The 22,883-nt window shown below is 34.7% G+C and overlaps 1 protein-coding gene across 4 annotated transcripts in view; it reads right to left on the bottom strand.

Annotated features, from left to right (window-relative positions):
• Nucleotides 1-3,862: 3,862 nt before the first annotated feature.
• Nucleotides 3,863-22,883, bottom strand: part of LOC110019259 (structural maintenance of chromosomes protein 6A-like) — a 51,930-nt gene continuing 32,909 nt past the window's right edge. The window contains exons 13-28 of one of the 4 annotated variants that reach the window (XM_020716868.1): nt 22,464-22,633; nt 21,998-22,100; nt 19,365-19,477; nt 17,887-18,091; nt 17,677-17,808; nt 17,463-17,577; nt 8,429-8,514; nt 8,242-8,337; nt 6,449-6,585; nt 6,272-6,374; nt 5,401-5,480; nt 4,898-4,976; nt 4,586-4,643; nt 4,409-4,506; nt 4,208-4,302; nt 3,863-4,130 (exon numbers count right to left, since the gene is read on the bottom strand). In XM_020716868.1, coding sequence (XP_020572527.1) covers nt 4,073-4,130; nt 4,208-4,302; nt 4,409-4,506; nt 4,586-4,643; nt 4,898-4,976; nt 5,401-5,480; nt 6,272-6,374; nt 6,449-6,585; nt 8,242-8,337; nt 8,429-8,514; nt 17,463-17,577; nt 17,677-17,808; nt 17,887-18,091; nt 19,365-19,477; nt 21,998-22,100; nt 22,464-22,633 — 1,728 coding nt within the window. In that variant the 3' untranslated portion in view covers nt 3,863-4,072. The remainder of the gene's footprint in view (nt 4,131-4,207; nt 4,303-4,408; nt 4,507-4,585; nt 4,644-4,897; nt 4,977-5,400; nt 5,481-6,271; nt 6,375-6,448; nt 6,586-8,241; nt 8,338-8,428; nt 8,515-17,462; nt 17,578-17,676; nt 17,809-17,886; nt 18,092-19,364; nt 19,478-21,997; nt 22,101-22,463; nt 22,634-22,883) is intronic. The other 3 variants (XM_020716869.1, XM_020716870.1, XM_020716871.1) reach the window with 3 other exon arrangements.

Genomic DNA, 22,883 nt, shown 5'->3' with positions numbered 1-22,883 from the left:
ATATGAACCGATTTTAAATTATAGTTTGGGGCAGTGGGGGTATTCACATGCATGCTACTATTGAATTCTTCTAGGATGTGAGATCCCATATTTTTTTGTGAGTTTGTACTACATGATGAGGTCCCTATTTTTAAGAAAAAAAATGTTTGGAAGAAAATGATGGATGTGCAGCTAAAGCTTGTTTTTCTCACTCTATATTATATCAAGATCCTGAGGCTGTCGGGAGTGGCTCATCTCTGCTTCCCAGTAACGAGAGAGAGAGAGATAAAGATTCAGACGATCTTTTTTTTCTCATCGATCTAATCCCCCCTAGAAGCTCCATCTGACCTCAATTGTACATGAGATGAAATAAATATTACATTCTCTATAGCATTGCACATATTTGTGGTTTTTTTTGGAAAATGACTTGATCTTCAGCTATTAAGATTAGCTTGAGAATGACCCGATCTTCAGTTATGAGCCTTTGAAGCCCATAAGAGTTGTTGGCCTTATATTATTCTCTTGAAAAAATCTTGTTTAAGTATATGGTCGATAGCCAAAGTCGCACACATGCACACAAATATATTCACATTAGTCAAAATTAGTCCAATCCGAGTGAAAGCAAGTCCAGATCGAATCATTATGTCATTTTGAAAAATTTTAGTGCCTAATTGTAATGTCAAATAACTTTCAAATATGACAAGATTATAGTCAAATTGAGTGTCTCAATAAGATGAATCCAACAAGCCCAAGATCACTCAAATTTGACATAATTAAGACACCTAAATTTTCATTGAACGGCATCCGATCGAGGGAACTTCACTGGGCCATCCAATAAAGTTTTTATGATTCCTTCATTATTTGTAGGGGGACTCTCACATACTCTATAAATAGAGCTCTAACCATTTTATTGAAAGGGAACCTAGACCTTGAACCAGAGTTAGCCCTGTCGGGACTTGGAAGGGAATGAGTTGTGTGTTACACACTGAAGGACTGATTAACACCACATGCTCCTGCAACCGTCAATCACCACATGTCGGCTCTTGTCAAATCCCTTCCCCACCCCACCCCCACCCCCACTGTTCATCACATGAAGCTCTTATAGAATCATGATGTGTACTGCAGAATCCTGACATATGTTACGGAGTAACAACTAGTCTTGTAGAAAAATGAAGTATTTTATGGAGCAATGCTCCTAAAAACTGCTATAACACACACCCTGAAGATGACATAATAATGCCCCAAAGACGACATAATAATGCCCCAAAAACGACATAATAATGTCCCGTAGATGGAGCAACATGCACCTCGAGGACAGAATAACAATGTTGTAATAACTGCTTGCAACCATCGTACTCATGATAAACTGATTTTTTTAGACTTCTAAAACCCTCTTCTCACAGCCCACCACTACGACCTATGTAGTCCACAACTCCCACAGCTCCAAACTTTGGCATCTGTGACTTATGAAAGTTATCACAGATCACACAACTGCAATAACTTTGACCTTTGTGACATACAAACGTGATCATAGCTTGTACATCTCACAACTCCGGCTATTGTGGCCTAGAGACGCTATCATAACTCATGCAGCTACCAATTCTGGCCGATGTCACAACTCATATAGCTCCTGTCCGATTTATGTGTCATGCAAACGTTATCACAGCTCATGCACTCCCGAATCCATCCTCTTCGCCCTATAGATGCTATCAAAGTTCATGTGCTCATGGATCATGCTTATGTCGCTTACAGACGTTATCACGATTCTTGTGGCTTGCAAGTCCGACTTGTGTAGCAGATGAACATTATTATATCTCACCCAACTCTTAGCTCCGACATATGTAGCCTATAGACGTTATCACATCTCATGGCCATGAACTTTATCACGATTCATACGACTCACAACTCAGGCCTCTACAATCTACAAACATTATCACAGATCATGCAACTCTCAACTCTGGTTTCTACAACCTAGGAATGTTATTAAAGCTCACCTCTACTGCTTATGTGACCAACTATGACATGCATAGTCCACAACTCATGCAACTCCCAACTTTGACCTCTACGACCTACGAACGTTATCACAGCTTACCGCTACGACCTATGTGACCAACTATGACCAATATGACTCACAACTTCTACAACTCCCTTCTACTGCCTCAGTGGCTAAACGACACTTGTAAAGCAACTATCACTGACGTACATACAACTATTACCATGACTTTCAACTATAGCCTCTAAGACAAACTTGTGCTACAACAACTATCTTAGGCATTTACGACGGATTACTGCCTCCATGCAATTGACCACAACTTTTGTTGCCCATTGTTATTAAAATATCATTATTCACCACCTTTGAATTTTATCTTCCCCAACTCTGAGAAGAATGAGTCTATGTACTCATAATTATAAAGCGAGTTACCTCAACTAAGTTGTGTCCCATGGTTTTTCACTTTTTCATAATTTTTCACGTAAAAATTGAGGTGCATCATCCTATTTACTCACTCTTACTATATCTTAATCTGTGTTGGATTCACGTGTAATGCTAATATGCTAAAGAACCACTTTGTTGCAGTGATTCTTTTGGCACCAATCAGATTTACAAATATAAGAATTAAGTGGTGTGTATTAAAATATTTCATTATTTTTAGTAAGCCAACATTAAAAGGATGTAAATATATAATCATACAATCGTCAGAATTTCAACGACAATAACATAGTTGCGGGCCGAATTGATGGTGGCCCAAACCGAAGCTGACGGCCCAAACCTCCTTTGCATTATCGTATATATATATATATATTTACACATATATATATATACATTGGGTCCATGGATCATACATCATGAAATTTTATATTCATATTAACATACTTTATAGTTGACTAAGTATATTATTATATGTGGTTTAACTATAGTAGATATGAAAATTAAATAAATCTTATCTATTTATGATTTAAAAAACAGCTAGTCTAATACACTAAAGGACAAGCTCATGATATTTGATACCTTGCAGCATTATTCCAAATATATATTTTTTTAATATTGTCATGGTTTAGTTGAATATCAACACTAAATAATTCCTTTAACTTCAAAATGAATTAAGAGTATATTTAGGATAATTTTTTTCCTTGATACCTTCTTTCCTTTTTTTTTTCTTTTAATAGCTAATTTTTGTTTTAATATTCATTACTTTTAAGGGCTTTAAATTTAATTTAATAATATTAAATAAATGAATATAAAGCTTGCTGGCTAGAACATTGCCACCTAAACAAAGCTTATCGAAAAATTAAACATATAATTAAATAAAATGAAAAGAAAAGTCATTCAATCATAAGACGCAAAAGACTTTAGATAATGACTTAGAGTCAAGAAGTTTGAATTGATTGGCATTATTAGATAACTATAAGATGACATATGAGTTTATATGATTAAAAAATAATGAAAGATTTAGATGCATAGCTTTCTAGATTTTATGTATTTACACATCTAGCATCAAAAATTCAACTTTTACATATATATATATATATACTATCTTATCTAAGTATGAAATTAAAAGTGTATTACTTTATAAAAATTAAAAGTGTGATATTTTAAATATATACATGCAAAGTATTATTATTTTGCAACATTCTTCATAAATAAATTTTTAATAGTTAAAATAATTATAAATTCCGCAATAAAAACAATGGGTGGGAAATTTACTTGCATAAGGGTACCTTTGGGGCAGCTTATTTGGTGTATTGGCATTTTGAAAATGCACCTGATCGGTTTGGTCGGTGTCGGCTTTTCTGGCTACGGTCTGACTTTTTCAAAAAAAATAAAAATTTATAATAACTACCGCACCTAGCTTATCAGCAGATTATTCAATAAGCTGTAGCTGCCCCAAACAGACCCTAAGGTGCGATTCTAATGTATCTTCAAATCGAGCACAAAAAATATGATATTTACACTTAAAACTTTCATTCATATTAACAAACTGCGGCATAAATTTAACGTATTTACCAAAAAAGCCCCCCAAAAAATAAATTATTTATATAGTCTAAAACTCAACTTAGCACCTTCAATCAGTTCAACGAACCTAATAATAAATAATCAGGAAAGAGGTGCTGGCATTTGCTGCTTTCTAACTCTGTCCCCAGCCTTCACCATACTGCATGTAACAAACCTCTCAGTAACAAAAACACAAAAAATAAAATAAAATAAAGAAAGCAAAGACTTTTGTCTCACCTAATATCATGTGGGGTGATGAATATCCATTGAGAACCCTGGTTTACAGCAAATTCAACTAAAGCATCTAAGCTGATTTTTCGGCTCACTGCATCCTGAGATCGACCGATTCAAAAGACCCAAATATGTTAATAAAATTACAAGTTATCAATTCTATATCTCACAGCAACTAAAGGTTCTTGATCTTACAAAATGGCTTACCATAAATACGTCGAATTCGTCCATGGCTCGAAAAGGGGCCTCGGTCATGTCATGAAGCGCTAATGCAAAACAAAGCGTAGAGAAAGAACGCTCTCCACCTGAGAAAGGTTATACATATATCAACTTCATGCTGCTAATGTTAGCCAGGAAATAAAAAAACATAGAACAAATCATAACCTGAAAGGCCTCTGGTGTCTCTAACGTTGTTTCCTGGTGCATCCTGGGGCATCTTTACCTATAAGCAGCACTGACATATGAGAGTGAAGGAAGATGTTTCTCTCTTGAAAGATTTATGTTACATACCATTCAGTTCTTATGTATTTTACATATATAACACTTAACACTTGAATTTTTACATATATGCAAATTTACATATGCATGAAAAGGAGTATTTTACTTTTAAAAGTTAAAAAGAGTGCTGAAGCAAATAGAGTGAAGGTAAAACCGGTTAAGATGAACTGGAAAAGGGTGAGAGACAGAATTGAGAACCTCTACGGAAAGAAGCTTCTTATCATAATCCACCATGATTTTCCCTGATATACCTTTCTTTAGTAAATGTCCATTAAACCTGAGTTAAAATAAAACACGTAAAGAACACTGCAAAAAACAAGCTGCTGGCAGAAGCTGTGTTGTTTTAGAGAGAGAAGCAAATTCATTTTTGTTGCACCCAACTTAATTTTCTGGGGCTTTCACATACGTGCCACCTGATTACCCTATGAATTCACATATCAGACACCTAAACTTCGATTTTTATGTATTGGCCATCCCATGGCTTAGTTTCGGCTATAGATGGGGTAAACTGTATGTAAAAACCAAAGTTTAGGTGTTCGATATGTGAATACAAAAGAATCAGGTGACATGTATGTCTATTCTGCACAGTGAAAATAAAAAAAATTAATAAAATCATCTCCGGTTTATTGGGTGTTAATCAAATTGAGTTTAGAAGCATTTTCCTTTAGAAAACTATAGTGAAAATAACAAAATTTACATACTTCCACGTTAGCTCCCGCTTCAAAAAATTTGCATTTCTATGAAACTTACTCCAACGCAATTCAAGTGCTTTTTCACATGCCTGCAAGAAATTGTACAATTTAGTGCCAAAATATGGAGACATTCACAACCAGGAATTAGAGAAGATGAGTATGATCCATTAAGAGGTTAATAAATGGATTAAAAATATATCATATCATAAAATTCATTAAGAAACAAATGTGCAAAATCTCTGAGTACTCTTATTTCATTTTCAATCCACCTTCTAAAAATAAACCTAAGTCATTTAAAATATATGGCAACTTCATGTGGGTATTTTCAGAGTATACAAATTTCAAAATTTCCTTTTTTCTCATGATGATTTGTTTGTTGGAAGCTATTACTAAATTACTTCTGGTTTTGTTAACCTCCCTGCACTTTAACTTCCAACATTTCTAAACTCAGCTGAACTTGGGCCTCAAACTTGAAGAATGCCCTTTGCTTTAAAAATGTAAATGATGGCAATAGATCAAACCTAGTGGTTTCAAATTTATGTGGCATGGCAGATAGACCCAGTGTTTTATATCAAGATATGAAGGAATGTTACAGTTAATCCATGTCCGCATTTGGGAGAACAACAAAATTCAAGTAATCATTCAATAGCTGTCTTTTAAATACTTTTTTGTTTGGGATTTACCCTGGTAATTCATCGAACTATGATACTGAATATCTGCATAAACGTATGGGTTGTGAAACACAGGCAGTATAAAGAAGACATGAAACTGCAATAGTGACCTTTTAGTATTAGTTCTGAGAAAGTAAAAAATTTACTCAAAAGATAAAATAGTTAAAACATGAAAAACAAATTTAAAAAAAAAAGTGTAAAGAACTCACATTTAACTTCTCACGAAATGCTGCATATGTTAGCTGTTTTTTAGTAATTTTACGCTCCTTTTTATCATGCATCTGTCTGAGATCATCAATGGAATCTGGATATCTGCAAGCATTATCAAGTCAATGACTAGAATTAACAGATGTAACATAAAGAAATATTTTCTATAGCATACATACCTCCGACTCTCTTGCAGCAACCTCTGGCTTAATCTGTTCAATTTAGCACTCAGCTGCTCTGGTGTGCTCCCAGAACAGCCTCCTAAAGCCATCACCACATCTTCTGGGCAAATGATAGAAGCCTTTCTAACATTCTCCTGCAGTTTTGTACGTATGCGTAATTACAGACTAGTGAAAATAAAGAGAGGGATAAAAAAAAAAAGAAAAAAAGAGTAGACTGAATGCACAAATATACAATAAACAACACAAAAAATAGGAAAACAATTACATTACCACCATATTAAAAGAGAAGACGAACTTAAGTTGGATTCATAGATAAACATTAATTAGTATTGTATGAGAAGGACACAATCAATCACAACAGACCCAGTTTACTTTATTAAAATATATTTTCAAGACCAGTCATGAAAATTCTCAGCGAAACACAAGGAAGGATTCGTCAAATTCGTCATTTAACTTCAAGGTTTTTACAATGAGGTACGCGAACAAATTATTTCAATGTGTTGCAACTGATAAAGCAAATCTGCTAACCCAAGGTGCAGGCACAAAAGCGTGCATGTTTTGTAGGAAGAAAAGAATTTCCTGAAACTAGTTAATGGTTCAATTATGTATGTCTATGTTGGTATGCAAACGTTGCCATTGAACTGGGAACAGGTTTCTGAAATTATCCATAGCTTAAATACATTGAACAGCAGAGAGAAACCAAAAAAGAAAAAAGAATAGAATATTAAGGCTAAGTGGGTCAAAAAGTTCATTAAATACAGAAGAAACTCATAACAGCATGTTAAAAAAAACACAAATTATTTGATTAGTCTTCTTGATTTTATTTTGCTTTATTGTTCAATTATTTTGTCTATATATAAGCTTCTATTAAAATAGAACTTAATAAAGATTAGTTAAAAGTGTTTCTCTTCAAACATGATTAAAAAGGAAAGCGAATGAGCATGACATTACATTATACTGATTAAACTGTCATCACATTTACAATGTTTTTAATAGCTTTTGTCAATACCTCCAAAAAATCTTTAGTTCACTCAATACATGGCTCTATTAGTGATGTTGTACTCTCTAATATTGAGTCCTATAAAACCTAATAAGTTTATCAAACATGACAGCTGCTCAAGACGGGCTTCTTCAAGGCTAAATCAATCGGGATTATTGATAACTGGTTCAATTTCAGCTACATGTACATTTAAATAAAAGTTTCCAATAACCTAGATCATGCGTTGTTCAAGGAATACAACTACTTTTGTGATTGCATCAATAAGTTATTAAGCAAATAAAAGAATGAAAATTGGTCCAAGATCACTGGCAAACGATAAGTTTCCAGTATTAACTCATTTGAGTTTCTAGCAATCCAAAACCTAAAAGCAACAAAGGTGCATAAAGCAAACCTAGTAAAAGCTAAGTTATTTATGTGATAATAGATGATTATATTAAAATTTCAAAGATCATTGATTAAAAATATTTCAAGAGAAGAAAATGCTGCTTATTCACAGAATGAAGTCCAAGGTCCACAGCTCCTTTGCAGAACAAATAATTCATTTGCATCGCAGAAAATGTATTCTAAAAGAGTAAACAAACATCAGAACTTCACAGATAACTAATCAATAGTGTTTAAAAAGAAAACTCTAATGTCAGAGAATCAGTCCCGAATAAAATGATAGAAGAGAAAAATAATTTGAAGTGATGCTAAATAGGGAAGTTCAGTGGTTAGAAATGTAATGCAAACAAAAATAAACTGAAATCAATCAACTCTTGACATTGAAGATAAAGATTTAAGAAATGGCAACCTGATGATTGCGCTTCAGCTCATTCAGGTATGCCTCTGCTTCATTAATATCATGCAGTACCTTTTTTTGCATCACTCCCTCATAATGGGCTTTCTCCTGGAAATAATAATTAAAAATAAAAAATAAACACAAGAATAAGAAAATAAAAAATTAAGAACATTAGGAGCGTGGAAAGAGCATGGCATACGGCTTCAGCAGCATTCAGTTCTTCCTCAACTAGTAAAAGTTCACGCTCAGCTCCTTCCATAGTGTCAATTTCCCCTTTAGCTGAATCTAAAATTCAAGTTACGTAGCAAATTGACAATGTATCAGAAAAAGATATTCTGCCTAGGGAAGTGCAAAAATCATGCTGAATTCAAAATGAATTTGCAAAATAAACTTGCTCATTTCATCAACATTTTGGCTTATATACAACCATACAACATTTACAAATAAACGCCAAGACTTCTTCTATTTACAAATAGAACCATATATTAGATACAAATCTCAACAATCCCCCTCAAGATGGGCGAAAGCTATTCACTAAGCCCATCTTGTTACATAATCGTTAACTACACTGAGCTAAGTCCTTTAATGAGGCAGTCGGCCACCTGTTCTCCAACAGCTACATGACTTAGTTCTAACAATCCGTTATTCAGCTTCTCCTTGATGAAAAATCTATCAATCTCCACATGTTTAGTTCTATCACGTTGCATCGGGTTGTTAGCAATGTTTATTGCCGAGTTGTTGTCACACCACAACTTCATTTGATTTCCTCATCCACTTTGAGTTCAACCGACAAGGCTTTCCGCCACATCATCGCAGCAGCACCTAATGTCATGGCCCTGTGTTCTTTCTTTGTTGTTGATCTTGCTATAACTGACTATTTTTTGCTTTCATGAGACCAAGTTGCCTCCTACAAACATGCAGTATTGTCATGTGGATCTTCTATCATCAGCATAACTTGTCCAGTCGGAATCACAAAAGCTACTAGTGTAAAAGTTTCATCGTAATTAATCTCATACGTCTGACTGTAATCTTTTGCCACTAATTGCGCTTTGTACCTCTCCACTTTCTCTTCTGGAGTTTGTTTTACAGTGAAGATCCACTTGCATCCAACTGTCTTCTTCCCTACTGGTAGTCATACAATCTCCCATGTTCGGTTTTTATCAAGAGCTCCAAGCTTTTCATGCATTGCAACTTTCCACTTGGGATTCTCTTTAGCAACCTATCAACACTTGGGTATAAAAACATAATTCAATGATGCAATGAATGCTCCAAGCAAAGGTGCGATGTTTGAATAAGAAATAAAGTTTGCAATGTCAGTATCCCATCCAAAACGATCAAGAGAATGTCCTGCATTGTTGCAGGAGGTCCTTAATGTTTGGGGGGGTGGAGGCGATTGGAAGGAGGAATGATATCACCTGAGAGTTTTGAATCAATGGTGAATGGTCTATGTGTTTCAAGAGATGGGTACAGCTGGGATAAGAGACTTATTGGCACTGCAGAATCTGTTTCCTCGGATTGCTTGTTCCTTCGCGTATACACCCTTAGTTCACCTTCAGTCTGAATCTCATGACCACTGAAATCAATATCCTTGGTTTTTGTCTCCTTGGTTGATTCATCCCACACCACAGGACATGATATTTCTTCCAATTGCACCACTCTATCCCTACTACTACACATTCTCTTGCCTCATATCACAAGTGGTTCTTGAGTCACCAATAGGTAAATTCACCTCCAGAGTGTAGTATGGTTCAAACTCTATGAACGACATATTCATACTCACAAAGAGTCTTCTCAATTGGGCTCCAACATACATAACCCTTTTGAGTAGCAAAATACCCCACGAACACACATTTCACAACTCTGAGATCCAACTTCCCTACAGATTGCATGTTGTTTTTCACAAAGAATACATATCCAAATACCTTCAATGGAAGGATTCCACTATTATCGTCTTTCAACATGTGACAAGAAGACTTCCAATCTACCACTCTCGTGGGCATTCTGTTGATCAATTTAACCGTTGTCAAAATTGCTTGCCCCCATAAGTGTTTTGGGACATTCATCATGATTATCATGCTTCGAGCTACCTCTAAAGGATGTTTATTTTTTCTTTCTACAACTTTGTTTTTTGTCGATGTGTATGAACATAAGTTTGATATTGCATCCTTGGGCTGACAACACCAAATGCCTTGATGGTATATTCTATACCATTATCAGACTTCAATACTTTCACTACAACACTATATTGAGTTTGAATCGCCCAGTGAAAGTCTTTAAAGTAGAGAATCACATCATTTTTATTTCTTATCAGATATAACCAAATAACACGAGAAAAATAATAAATGAAAGTCACAAATATCTGTAACCATTCATCAAAGTTGTAGAACAAGGTCCTCATACATCTGAATGCACCAAATCAAAATTATCAGAACTCTTTTTACCATAACAAACATACGAGCTCCTGGTATGCTTGTCAAACTCACAAGCATCACAAAAAAGTTTTTGCTTGTCTTTTCATACAATAATGTGCATCTAAAGAGTATAAAGTAAGTAAATATATATAGAAGATTAGTATATGTTTATTTAGAAAAGATCATTGAGACATGTATTAGCAAATATCAAATTGGTTATAAAAAATATGAAAGATCAAACATATTATAAGATTTCTTATAGACCCGCATGTATATTGAATTTTTTTCCTTAAATTACTATAGTTTAAAAGTGTGATCACTCTCGTGTTATCTTTAGATAACTTATTATGTTGTTTTAATATTATTTTTAAGTTTTAAATATTTGAATGAAATGAATATAAGATAAGCAAATGTGTACAGGAGACGAGAACAATAGCCACAAAGAAAAAAAGTTTTACTCATTAAATTTTATTGCTTTCTTTAGTGGCTCTTTAACGTATTTTTATGAATATTGAATTGTTAGTAAAAAAAAAAAGAACAACAGAAAATTTATTTCCACCGACCATTTCGTCTTAGTTAATTTCAAGCCCCGAGCCGGGCCGTGAAAAAAGTAGTATCAGAGCCCAGTTAAGGGTAGCAAGAAAATGATCATAAAAGAGTTACTAAGAAAATCAATAATAATTATCAAGATAATTAAAAAATAAATAAAAGTTTTGTTAATAATGTAAAATTTTGTTCTCAGATAATTGATTCTGGTCCGAAAGATACAAATGAAAATGATAGAGAGGTAAGAGGTGATGATTATCAAGATCGGATGCCTCAAACACATACTGATCCTCCATAGCATCCCCACTGAGACTTTTGCTCAGATGATGGTCGCATTTACAAGACATATTCAGGGTTCTCAGACCCAGGCCAGTGGTAGTAGAACAGGTCAGATGCATAAATATCTGAAGTTGTCCCAGGATATGAGACCACTTTTATTTTCATGAGCATGAGGGCCAGTTGAGGCAGAGAACTGTTGTTGATGGTAGAGAAAATTATTGATGGGTTGTCTTGTACTAGAGAGAGGGTAGTCACATTAGCTTCTTTTGCTTTCGAGAGGCAAGCAGAGGTGGTGGCGGAGTCGGCTTCAATAAAAGTTTAAAGATAGACCCAGTAGCCAATTCTGTGAGAAGAATTTGTGAAAACCTTCAGAGATTGGTTTATACCACTATCAGCTAAGAGACAGATGCAAGATAAATTTATTAAGTTTGTGCATAGATATCAATGAGTTATGCAGTATGAAGCAGAGTTTAATATACTATCGAGGTATGCACCACAGCTTATTCCTACTTCAGAGGAGAAACGCCACAAATCTCTTTCTGGTCTGAAAGATTCAATCAGGTAGCCACTAGTGTCACTTGGGATTGAAGACTATTCGGTACTAGTGGATCGAGCTAGGCAGGTGGAGATTGATTTCCAACAGACTCAGCATCGTAGAGGCATGCTTGAAGAGAAAGAGTTCAGAAGAATTGACACCAGCAATTCATTCAAGAGAATGAAAGTCCAGTGGTAAGAAGATAAAAACTTGTGCTGGTGGAGTTATTAGTCAGACTGACAATAACACTATGCAAGCGTGTGTACGTGGTGAATGTTTATCTGGGACAAAGGTGTGCAACTTATGCAGAAAGCCTAAACATCAGAGGAAAAACTGTATTAATTATGCTCAGAGATCCACATCAGATGTTCATTTAGAAAGGGATCCAGCTCAGAAGAATTTTCAGGAAAGATTTCTTTCTAGAAGTGGTCAACAAGGGATAACAGAAGCTAATACTATGGCGCGTAAGCAAAAAACAAGAAGGAATATTTGTCCAAGAGTTTATTCCCCAACTCATCAGGAACCAAAAGAACATGTTCCACCGATGCTGAGGCATAGAATTTGATATGTTCTAATTATCACATGACAAGAAACTGATTTTTATAATCACTTTTGTTTTATCTTTATAGTTGATGTGGAGTTCGTGAATTTCGAAGATAAAATTTTGCGAGGGGAGATTGTGATAAAACATTTTGAGAAATTTGATAAAATTTTTGGCGACGTAATATGTACCCAAATTTTCGCACCTCTTAGATTTTAACCGGATTAATTTATAAAATTCTACGCGTCAAATCAAACAATTTGATATATAATACCATAGATAAATTACAAATAGATTGAAAGATATAAAAACGTGAAGTTATAAGAATAATTAAAGTAATTAAAATCTTAATTATCCTAAATTTCTCCCTAATCTCGTCACTATAGCTATCCGACTTAATTCATGCATTATGATCGTCAAATAGGGGAATCGTCTATCCTGAGCTCTCGAATTTCCTCCTCCCCTCTCCCGTTACTCCTCACCCTCTCTTGGTTTCGTTCGCTCAACCTCCCTCCCTCTCGTTTTGCTTGGCAGAAGATCCGGAAGGGAGTTTAGATCGCAGCCAAGCCTACAACAGCAAGTAGAGGTGACCGGGAGGCCACCTGATAAGCAGCGACCCACTACCCACTTCTGATTTCCTCTCCCAACCCTTCCTCCGTGCTGGTTACTCTCCATGTTCGACCTCACAAGAATTGCGCGCCTCCAGTATTGTATCAAAGTCGTGCAGAGGAGGCGAGCCGCCTGCACAGAGCTGTAGACGACATATTAGGGCTCCGAAACATAATCAGTAAGTGGTAATTCCTATTTAACACTATTTGAGGCATTCCTTTTCTTGCATTTTCATTTTGAGTTTTGCCACAAATTGTGTGTATTTTTAGTTTGTGGTAGTCGTAGGAGGAGCCGATCTTGTGTTGAAAGTGTCGTAAGTGATTTGCTAGTTTCCGTAAAAATTTTAACACGAAATCAGTGCAAGGGAAGGGAAATTTGAGAAGATTGGAAGAAGAGAGAAGAAGATTTTTGCAGCTTCACAGAAGGGTTGAGTTGCCAGAAAGCCGTTTAAAGTATGTTTTGGAAAATTAATGATATTTTGAACTAAATTAGCTAATGAACTAATATATTATGAATTCCTAATTCGTTTAAGATTTTAGAATGACAGCTTGAGGCTGCGAGTTAAGGGTAAGGATGTAAAAGATCATCGTAAGACAACTCTATAAATTTCAAGTAACATAATCATACACTAATTTAAGAATAATAATTTAATTTATGAAAATCACACGAATCTTAAAGTTTAATATTATATTTTATAAGTTATTAAGCTCAATATAAAAAATCACTGCAACCTCCAACTAGCTATGGAAGATCAAGATTTTTCCAAGACAATTGAGGTGAGTAATTACGTTTCTAAATTTCAGTAATTTTTTTTATTTCAAAATGTATGTTGATTTATATCTATGTTTCAGTACAATTAGATTTATATTGCAGCAGATTCTTCATATTGTTAGATTAGAAAAGATATAGTAGATATGCATTAGATGCATGATATGTATAATAAACAAGGTATGCAAGATAAATATAATAGGCATGATAGAAAACATATAAGCATGATAAGGATAAACATGATATAAAAGATATTGATGAGAGACATGAGATACATGATATGTAAGATATGAATGATATAATGGATATACATGATACAAGAGATATGTAAGAAATAAGAGATCTGAATGAGGTGAGAGATATGCATGTTATGAGAGATATATATGACGAAAATTTGCACAGTAAAGAGAAAGTATGTATGTTATCTAGATGCATAAAGATATCTCAGAATAGTGTATGTTATGAAAAATGAAATAACTAACCTATGAATACCTGTATGTGCATGTTCAGATGAGTATTTCACCCCCTAATGGAACAAGCAAGAGACGTCAATGTACCAGAGCACATAAAGTTTTTCTACCACCCCAGACAATTGTGATAGTTCACTAACAACTGTTTTGAAGGGATAATATTGGCCAGAGGTGAGTAGACCAAAGTTTATCTCCTTATACAATTATGATGTTTATATTGCTAACTGATGTGCCAACGAGATAATATTGGTAAGGATCAGGTAAGATTCTTTCCACACTAGACATTTGTGATGTATAAATCGCTAGCCACTGTGTCGACAGAAGCTGACCGGACAATATTGGCCAAGAGTGTGTTAAGTTTGTCGACGGTGATCCTCACAGAAATAGATATGCATCTAAAGAGTATAAAGTAAAGTAAATGCATATAGAAGATTAATATATGTTCATTTAGAAATGATCAATGATACATGTATTAACATATATTAGATTGCTTATAACAAATATGAGAGGCCAGAATATTATAAGATTTCTTAAAGACGTGCATGTATATTGAATTCTTTTTCTTGGATTACTGTAGCTTAAAAGTGTTATTACTCTTGGGTTATCTTTAAATATCTCATTATGTTGCTTTAGTACTATTTTTAGGTTTTAAACATTTGAACATGATGAATAAAATATGAGCAAATGTGTACAGAATTATTGAATTTTTTTGCCTTCTTTAGAGGTTATTTTATGCATTTTTTTGAATATTGAATTGTTAGTAATAGAAATAGAATAATAAAGAATTTATTTCCACCATCCGATCCCGTCTTGGATGTTGGCGGTAGGAAGAAGAGGGAAATAGGGTCGGTGGTAGAGAAACAGGGTAAGGGGCAGCAAGTTTGACTGGAAAGAGAAGCAACAAGTAGATGACTGCTAGAAGGCATACGGGCAGACCAGCAGGATGCTGAAGGTGAGCCGAAAGGGAACAACAAGCTAGCAGCTTGCGGGAAGGTGTGAAGAAAGGTTGGCGGCCTGCTGAAGGTGAGCCAAAGAGAGGGCAACAAGCTGACGACTGCTGGACTACGTGGGAGAGGGGGCCAAAGAAAGATAAATGTCTTGTCGGTGTTAAGCTACAAAGAAGCACCACCATAACCCTTAGAGACGGTCATCACCTTGGACAAGTTACGACCGAATCACCTTCTCGGCGTAGAATACAACCCCCGAAGGAGAAAATCGCCTCAAAAGCAGTAGTTGAAATCAGCAATCATCCAAAAACCAACACCTATATAAAGAGAGAATTAGTAGATAAATTAGGTAAAGAGTAGGATAGGAAAGAGATATAATAGGCAAGGGGAGGAATATGAAAGAAGTAGAGAAGGAAAGACCTTATAATGGGAAAGCATCAAGAAATGAAATGAAATGAATTAAATAGAAAATGGGCTCAAGGTTACTATAGAAGCTACAGTAATGCGTCCTCGATACTATGTCAATCTCCTGGGGTTGGGGGGCTTCGACATCATCCGTTGATGCTTTTTGGGTAGAGAAATTTTGGCAGGAGGTGGCTTGGATGGAGGAGAATGCTAGAGAATCCTAGGATATAACTAACATTGAGCTAGCTCTGATACCAAATGATACTAGAGGTAACTCAAATCACAACGGAAACACAAATATTATTTTTGAGTTCCAAACGGATTACAAACATGACACTTGAAAAGCAGAAAGTAACGAAAAACAAACACGAACATAAATCATAAAAGAAGCCCATGGGTGATAACGGGGATGGAGCCATGGGTGATAACGGGGATGGAGGCTCTAGACAGTGGGTTGGTGGCTGATGGAAGATGGTTGTGGCTAAGGAGAGGTGGCAGGAGGGAAGGGCAGTTGCTGAGAGATGGTTGTTGTTGCTGGAAGAGGGGAAGGTGATTGACAGTTGTAAGAGAGGGTTGTGATTGTTGGAAGAGGGGGGGGGGGGGGGAGGTGGGGTGGAAGGCAGTAGAAAGTGGTGTTCTTGAAGTGTTGGACAATAGCTAGAACATATGTCAGCGGCTGGGCACCAGGAGGTAGTTTGGATAGTAGTCGAAGGTTAGGCAGCACTCGGAAGAGGGATAACATGAGTTGGACAACAACCAAAAGGGAGATGGTGTGGTCAAGACAGCAGCCAAAAGGTGGTTTGCAGCTGTTGAAAGCGAGGTCGGAGGGGCTGCAGAAGGATAAAATCTTGTCAAGGTCGAGCTACAGTCAGAGAACCACTTGTACCCTTCGAGACAGTCACCACTTCGGACAAGTTACAACCGCAGGCGATAAGCTCCCGCGTCATGCATGTAGTGTTATCTTGGCAAGTATAAAAGTGGTAAAAACCCAAAATATAAGAATCCTATCACTTGAAGCAATCTACTCATCATCTCCCTCCGAAATTTGAATTCAAATGTAGCGTTATTTTGAATGTAGTAATCTAATTGTGAAAGCTTCATATATAGACATATGATCAAAATAAATTAAAAGAATACTTTGATTGTGTTTTCTTTCAAATTAGGGCCCCTCCTCCTCCCACTTGGTGGTGGCAAGTTTGATGGAGGTTTGGTGAACTCCATACCACATTTATATGATTTTTTTTTATGAGAGATCATGTGAATATGTTTTCTCTTTTTGTTAATGTATCCCCAGTCCTCCTCCTACCACCGGATGGTAGTGAGTCTTCCTCCATTATTAGTGGTTAATAGTCATTTTATTCAAAACCTATTGCACACCCCTCTCACTTCATTAACCTTTCCACTAAATCCACAAAGTCAAACATACTTACTCAAACCGTTAAATTATTAAATCTTTTGAAGGTTACCCCAAGGCTAAGATTGGAAGTTCACCCTCCCATCACTGTCATGATCCCATATCCACTCTATTAGTCATCCTACATCATCCTTACTTCATATCTACAAGGGTCATATCCATTTCATGACACCACCTTCCGTGTGTCATCAAAAAGATTATCATAAGTGTATGAATGAATGCATACTAATTGAGATAATAACAACTTGATTGAATGGGAAGAAATTAATGTAAAAAAATAACAATGGTAAAATGGTGATAAAATATACCACACAAACTCTCAAAAGATCCCTTTAGATGATTGGCCTTCTCCTCCGCCTTTATCATCCTTAATCGAACTTTCTCTAACAACAATCCCTTTGATTGTATATCATCTTGCAATTGCTGAAGAAAAGAAACGAAAATAAATAAAAAATATGATGAGACTTTTAACAAAAAAATACCAATTAGAAAAATAATCTTATAAATAAAAAAAGAAGTTACCACAATTTCTTGCTCAAGTTCCACCGTATTCGTTGTTGTGTCGGGAATAGTCTCAACAGAACGAGAGCTCTTCATATCTTTCAATGTGAGTTGCTTTGACATGAAAGTTCTTTCTTCAATAATTCGCCGCCTCTAAGAGCAGATATTGAGGTAACAGAAGGTTGAAGATGAGTAGCACAAATGAATACCACAATATCAACAATCTATTACCTTGACATTTCGTACTTCCTCTTCAATTTCCTGTGATGCTATATCTGCATTTCTTTTCTTTTCTTTTCCTTTTTCAATCAAATCTTGGATGATCTCGGTCTCCCTCTCAAGTTCATGCATTTGATTCTCAATTGAGCTGCAAAGACGACCATTCCTAATTCTCTTGTTCGGTGGAAGAGTAGTCTGAACTGAACCTCTATAAAACCTGATAGGAATATTGATAAACAAATTAGACAAGCTTAAATAAGATAAACAAAAAGAAAAAAAATTGAGGAAAAATACAAAATTTATAATAAATGCATTTTTCAAATAAATACTAATACTGAATTGATCATAGATGAATTCAAAAGCATTAAGGGTTGCTTGGTTGCAAAATACATACATGCATGCACATATGTGTATACATGCATATGTGCGTACGTGCATACATGCATACGTACATCCATACATAGGTGCACACAAACTTAATATTTGCATACATACATACATACACATATGTGTATACGTGCATATGTGCGTACGTGCTGCATATGTGCGTACGTGATGCATATGTGCGTACGTGCATACATGCATATGTGCGTACGTGCATACATGCATTCATAAGTCCATACATATGTGCATGAGTGCAAATATTCGTGCATACATACATTCATATATACATGCATACATACAAACATGCATGCATGCATACATACAAGAGTTGCATTGGCTAATAGTTTGTGTTGATGAGCTAGATCGCATTAGCAGGCATGGCAATGTCCATGTAGAGGTTTCGTCAATGTGTGGGTTGAAAACTCATTCGCTCTATATAGTACATTCCAAATTCACCTGATTTGCGTAAATTCGGAATACATTGAAATTGGCTTAAGAGATGTATTCCAATTTCCTCTTAAAATTAAATTGTATTTTTTTCTTCCAATCAAACATCTAAAAGCACATAGTCCCTCCATTTAACAGTGCGCCCATCATACACTCAACCAAATATGCCCTTGCTATTCAAGAAAAAAAAACCCCCAAATAAGCCTTGAAAAAAAAATAATAATCAAGCATGTTATATTGCAATAAAACAAGCCTCATTAAGTCATAAATTACTTCTAAATTTTGTTTTTTACCAAGACATATTTCAATGTCATATTTCCAAAAAGTATTCATCCATGACCTGCTAGCATACATCAGTTGAATCAATATATAACAAGTTTCTTGACAAATATTGAACGTGTACAAAATCCTAGGCTTGATTGTCCAATCATTCAACTTCAATAAAATTAAGTATCTCTGATTTGTTCTTCATCTATGATTGGTCATAATTTTCTCTATTATTTCCTACCCAATTTTTTTATTTATTTTAGGGTTCGAAAAAAGTAGGTTATCAGTATCAAATTACGTCAGTTTTGGGAGAACTTTTGGCCAATTCTATGTTTAATTAACAGAGCATGCAGGAGGATTTAAAAGCCATTATTTTTAGAAGGATAGATTACATTCTAAAACCATCAGAAGTGTAGACCTCCTTCATATTTTGAATTCTCTGTTCAAAAGCAACATCTTTGCCTATCTCATAGTTTGGAACGAGAACTTGTCTTTCAGCACTACCCTGCAACGTAGATAAGGATATTTACTTCAATAATTTACTGAAAGTAAGCTTACCATGAAATAGACACAAAGAAACATGTCAAATAAAGAATGATAAAACAGACCTAAGGAATAAAGTTTCTCAAATTGAATAATAAAAATGTTCATGGCATTAATGATAAAAGAAGGATACAAGAACCTTTTCCCCCACTTACTGAAATACCCAATTTTTTGAAATGGTAAAATAATCAAGTTGTAAAAATTATATGCCCTCGTTATATTACCTTACAAAAGAGCAAAAGAGATAAATAATATTTTTAAATAATTTGAAATTTTCCAAGGATCATTTTGAGACACAAATATATATAGATATATATATATATATGTATTGATTTATTTAAATTAACTTAACGAATAAAGGATTACGCAAAGTTCATATAATCTCACTGATCCTACAAATAATGTAACTGTACATTGAGTTCAAGTATTTTAGCTTCCTATTTGACTGTACATATACCATGGCAAGAAATGGGCGATGCAAAAAGCTACAATTTCGATTTTTTTTTTTACTTTAAGAATTCCTTGTATAATGATTATTGTTGACACTTAAAATGAAATAAAAAAGAGAAATAATTAATTTGAAGAGGAAGGAATGATGTGATAATTTTATTTATAGATGTATTGGGGAATTCAAAATCATTATAAACCGATCCAGATACAATAATCCTCCATGATGTGTATAAGAAAAGGGGTAATAAGGGATTAAAAGAAGTAATCCTAAAGAAAAAATGAATGGAAAAGAAAAAGAATGAGAAAAATATGAATGTAACGTCGAGGAGAAACTTGAGGTGATGGCTCTCTCAAAAATTGGTTCCGCCATCCACTTTAAAGAATTAAAAGTATAATCATGGATATTCCCTTCTAACCTAAGATTTTTGCTTATAGACTGCTAATTGAGTAATTTAAATTAATAAGAGATCAAACTTTTCAAAGATGATATTTCCAATTGATTTAATGATGCTGAATAAATAATAATTAAAATAAATATATAGATTGTATTAGTTTTTGTGTGGAGTATTTGTTATAAGGGAAAACTTTGAAAGGAAGATCTAAAGAACTGAATGTTGTTTGTTTATGTATATTTTCAAGTTCTAGATGGAAAAAAACTGAACAACGGTATGCACCAGTCATAAATTTTTGGAAAAATTAAAATTAAGTTTTGAATTTACTTGAGGGCAAGTAAAATATAAGTTTGAGAGATTTTAGCATGTGCGTATAATGTGCTTATTTATCATCTTTAAATTGTCTTCTTGTATGTTTATGTTATGTTTTTTGAAGGTATTCTGTATTGAAAAGCAGGTAGCAGTGCAAGAAGCAAATCAGAATTCAAAATAAGCAAATAGAGCAAAGTGGTGTTTTGGCGCCTAGACGTTAAAACTTGGGCCTAAGAGTCAGATCCAGTCTTTTGGAATGAAAATACAAAGCGGTCAGAAAGTAGTTGTTGGACATGGAACGTTGAGGCATTGTCTTGCAGCGCCTAGGCACTTGAATTGGGGATGCACGGAATCCCAGCGACATAATTACAGCGTTGGGGTGCTAGGAGTGCAGTTCATAGGCGCTATAGAACAATGATATATTGTCAGCATTGTCAATCCCATTAGTTACGAATAGAGGATAGAGCAAGGAAGGTTGGAAAGGCTATGAGCCTTTGTAAACTCTATAAGCTCATTTGCAAGTGATTGAACCTAAAATGAATTTATACATCCGTCCATCCATCTATCTATCTATGCATCTATAATGTGCATTGTGTTAGGGGTTGGATATTACATCTCAATGATTTGAAAAAATATCAAAAGTTAGGGCTTACAACACTACCCTACTGGCCCAAAATGTTTTCTTTTCTAAACTGAATTTTCATTATAGAAGGCATTATGCAAATGTATAACAAAAGGATTTTAAATTCTACACATGATCTTTATGTTACCGCCTGTAAATTTATCAATATACAAACTCTATCGCTTTACTCACATTTATAGATCATATGTCTAAAATAACACTGTCACATACCTTTTAAGTGAAATAAACAATTTCATTCATAGATTTATGACTATAAAGTATTATAAATGTAAATATGAAAGTTTAGGTGTTATATAGGTAAATATATAAGAATTGTGTGGTACTTATGTAAATTTCCCAAAAATGAAAGCGCTGAAAATATAGAGTTCGAATGTTCAAGGCATATTATAACAATATATTCACTTCAAGTATTTTTTTAATTTGAAAAGGCCTGCAAGTAAAAGAAGTATGCAAAAGGTAATTGGTCAAAAGTAACGCAAAAAGGGCCATAAAAAGACAAATGTGAGGTTCCCAAGGGTCCACGGAAGTAATAGAATCTAGGGAGTTAAGATCGCTTACTTGGAGGCTTAGAAAAAAAAGTAAAGGCAAGGCTGTTGATGCCGATGCAATGCGAGAAGAAATTAAAATATAATATTCATATTTAGAGAAAGCTTGTTTGAATATTTCGGTAAAAACTCATACTAACCATGTCTACTAATACATTCCATATGGTAGGATTCTCTGTACGCAATACGGAGATAGTAGTTGAATGGCTAGTCAAAGGAAGCAAGTGACTGGGTATATTAAGCCTGCAAAAGCAACTATTGAAATCAAAAGTTGCTAAGATTTCGTTTCAAACCACAAAAATAACAAGTACACTGCAAGGAAACACACAATCCTAAAATAAAAATTAGAGGCATTTACATAACATGATGAATTTACATATCTCACATCTAAATTTTCATATTTACACAAAACACTCAAACCTTTAATTTAATATCACATAAAAAATAAAAATATTATCACTTTTTCAATGTGAAATACAGCTTCTCATATATAAATTTAAATAATCCAAGTGCTATGTACGTAAATACGAATTTCAGGTGTGAGTTATGTAAAAACATAAGAATTGCGTGCTATGTAAATTTCCCTAAACAAAGCAGAAGCCAAACCTTGGCCTTGAGAAATCGTAGATGATAATCTGAAGATTATGATAATTTACTTCTCTTGCACAAGCTCTTAAAACAAGTGAATCCTTATGATCAGTGACAATAAAGGCATCTAATAACCTTCCAATGGCATTCTCAACAGCAAGAGCCCAGGTGTCATCGTTCGCCAAAGACTGCAATATACAAGGAATGCTGTCAAGCAAACATAAGACACTCTTAAACAACTTTCATGCAACAAAAAAATTGCATCAAGTTGTGCTCTAACTACAGACTCATCACAACATTCAAAAACAGATTTTGCAACCACCGCCATAAAACCAAGACCCCAGTAATGCAATAAATTTAAGGATTACATTCTATTTTCACAATAAAGGAATGTCTTTTCCCAGCCTAAATACATGCACACAGATATATATATATATA

This window comes from Phalaenopsis equestris, unplaced genomic scaffold (genome assembly GCF_001263595.1).
Source record: "Phalaenopsis equestris unplaced genomic scaffold, ASM126359v1 Scaffold000054, whole genome shotgun sequence".
Lineage (NCBI taxonomy): Eukaryota > Viridiplantae > Streptophyta > Magnoliopsida > Asparagales > Orchidaceae > Phalaenopsis > Phalaenopsis equestris.
This window is presented reverse-complemented; position numbering and strand designations above follow the sequence as displayed.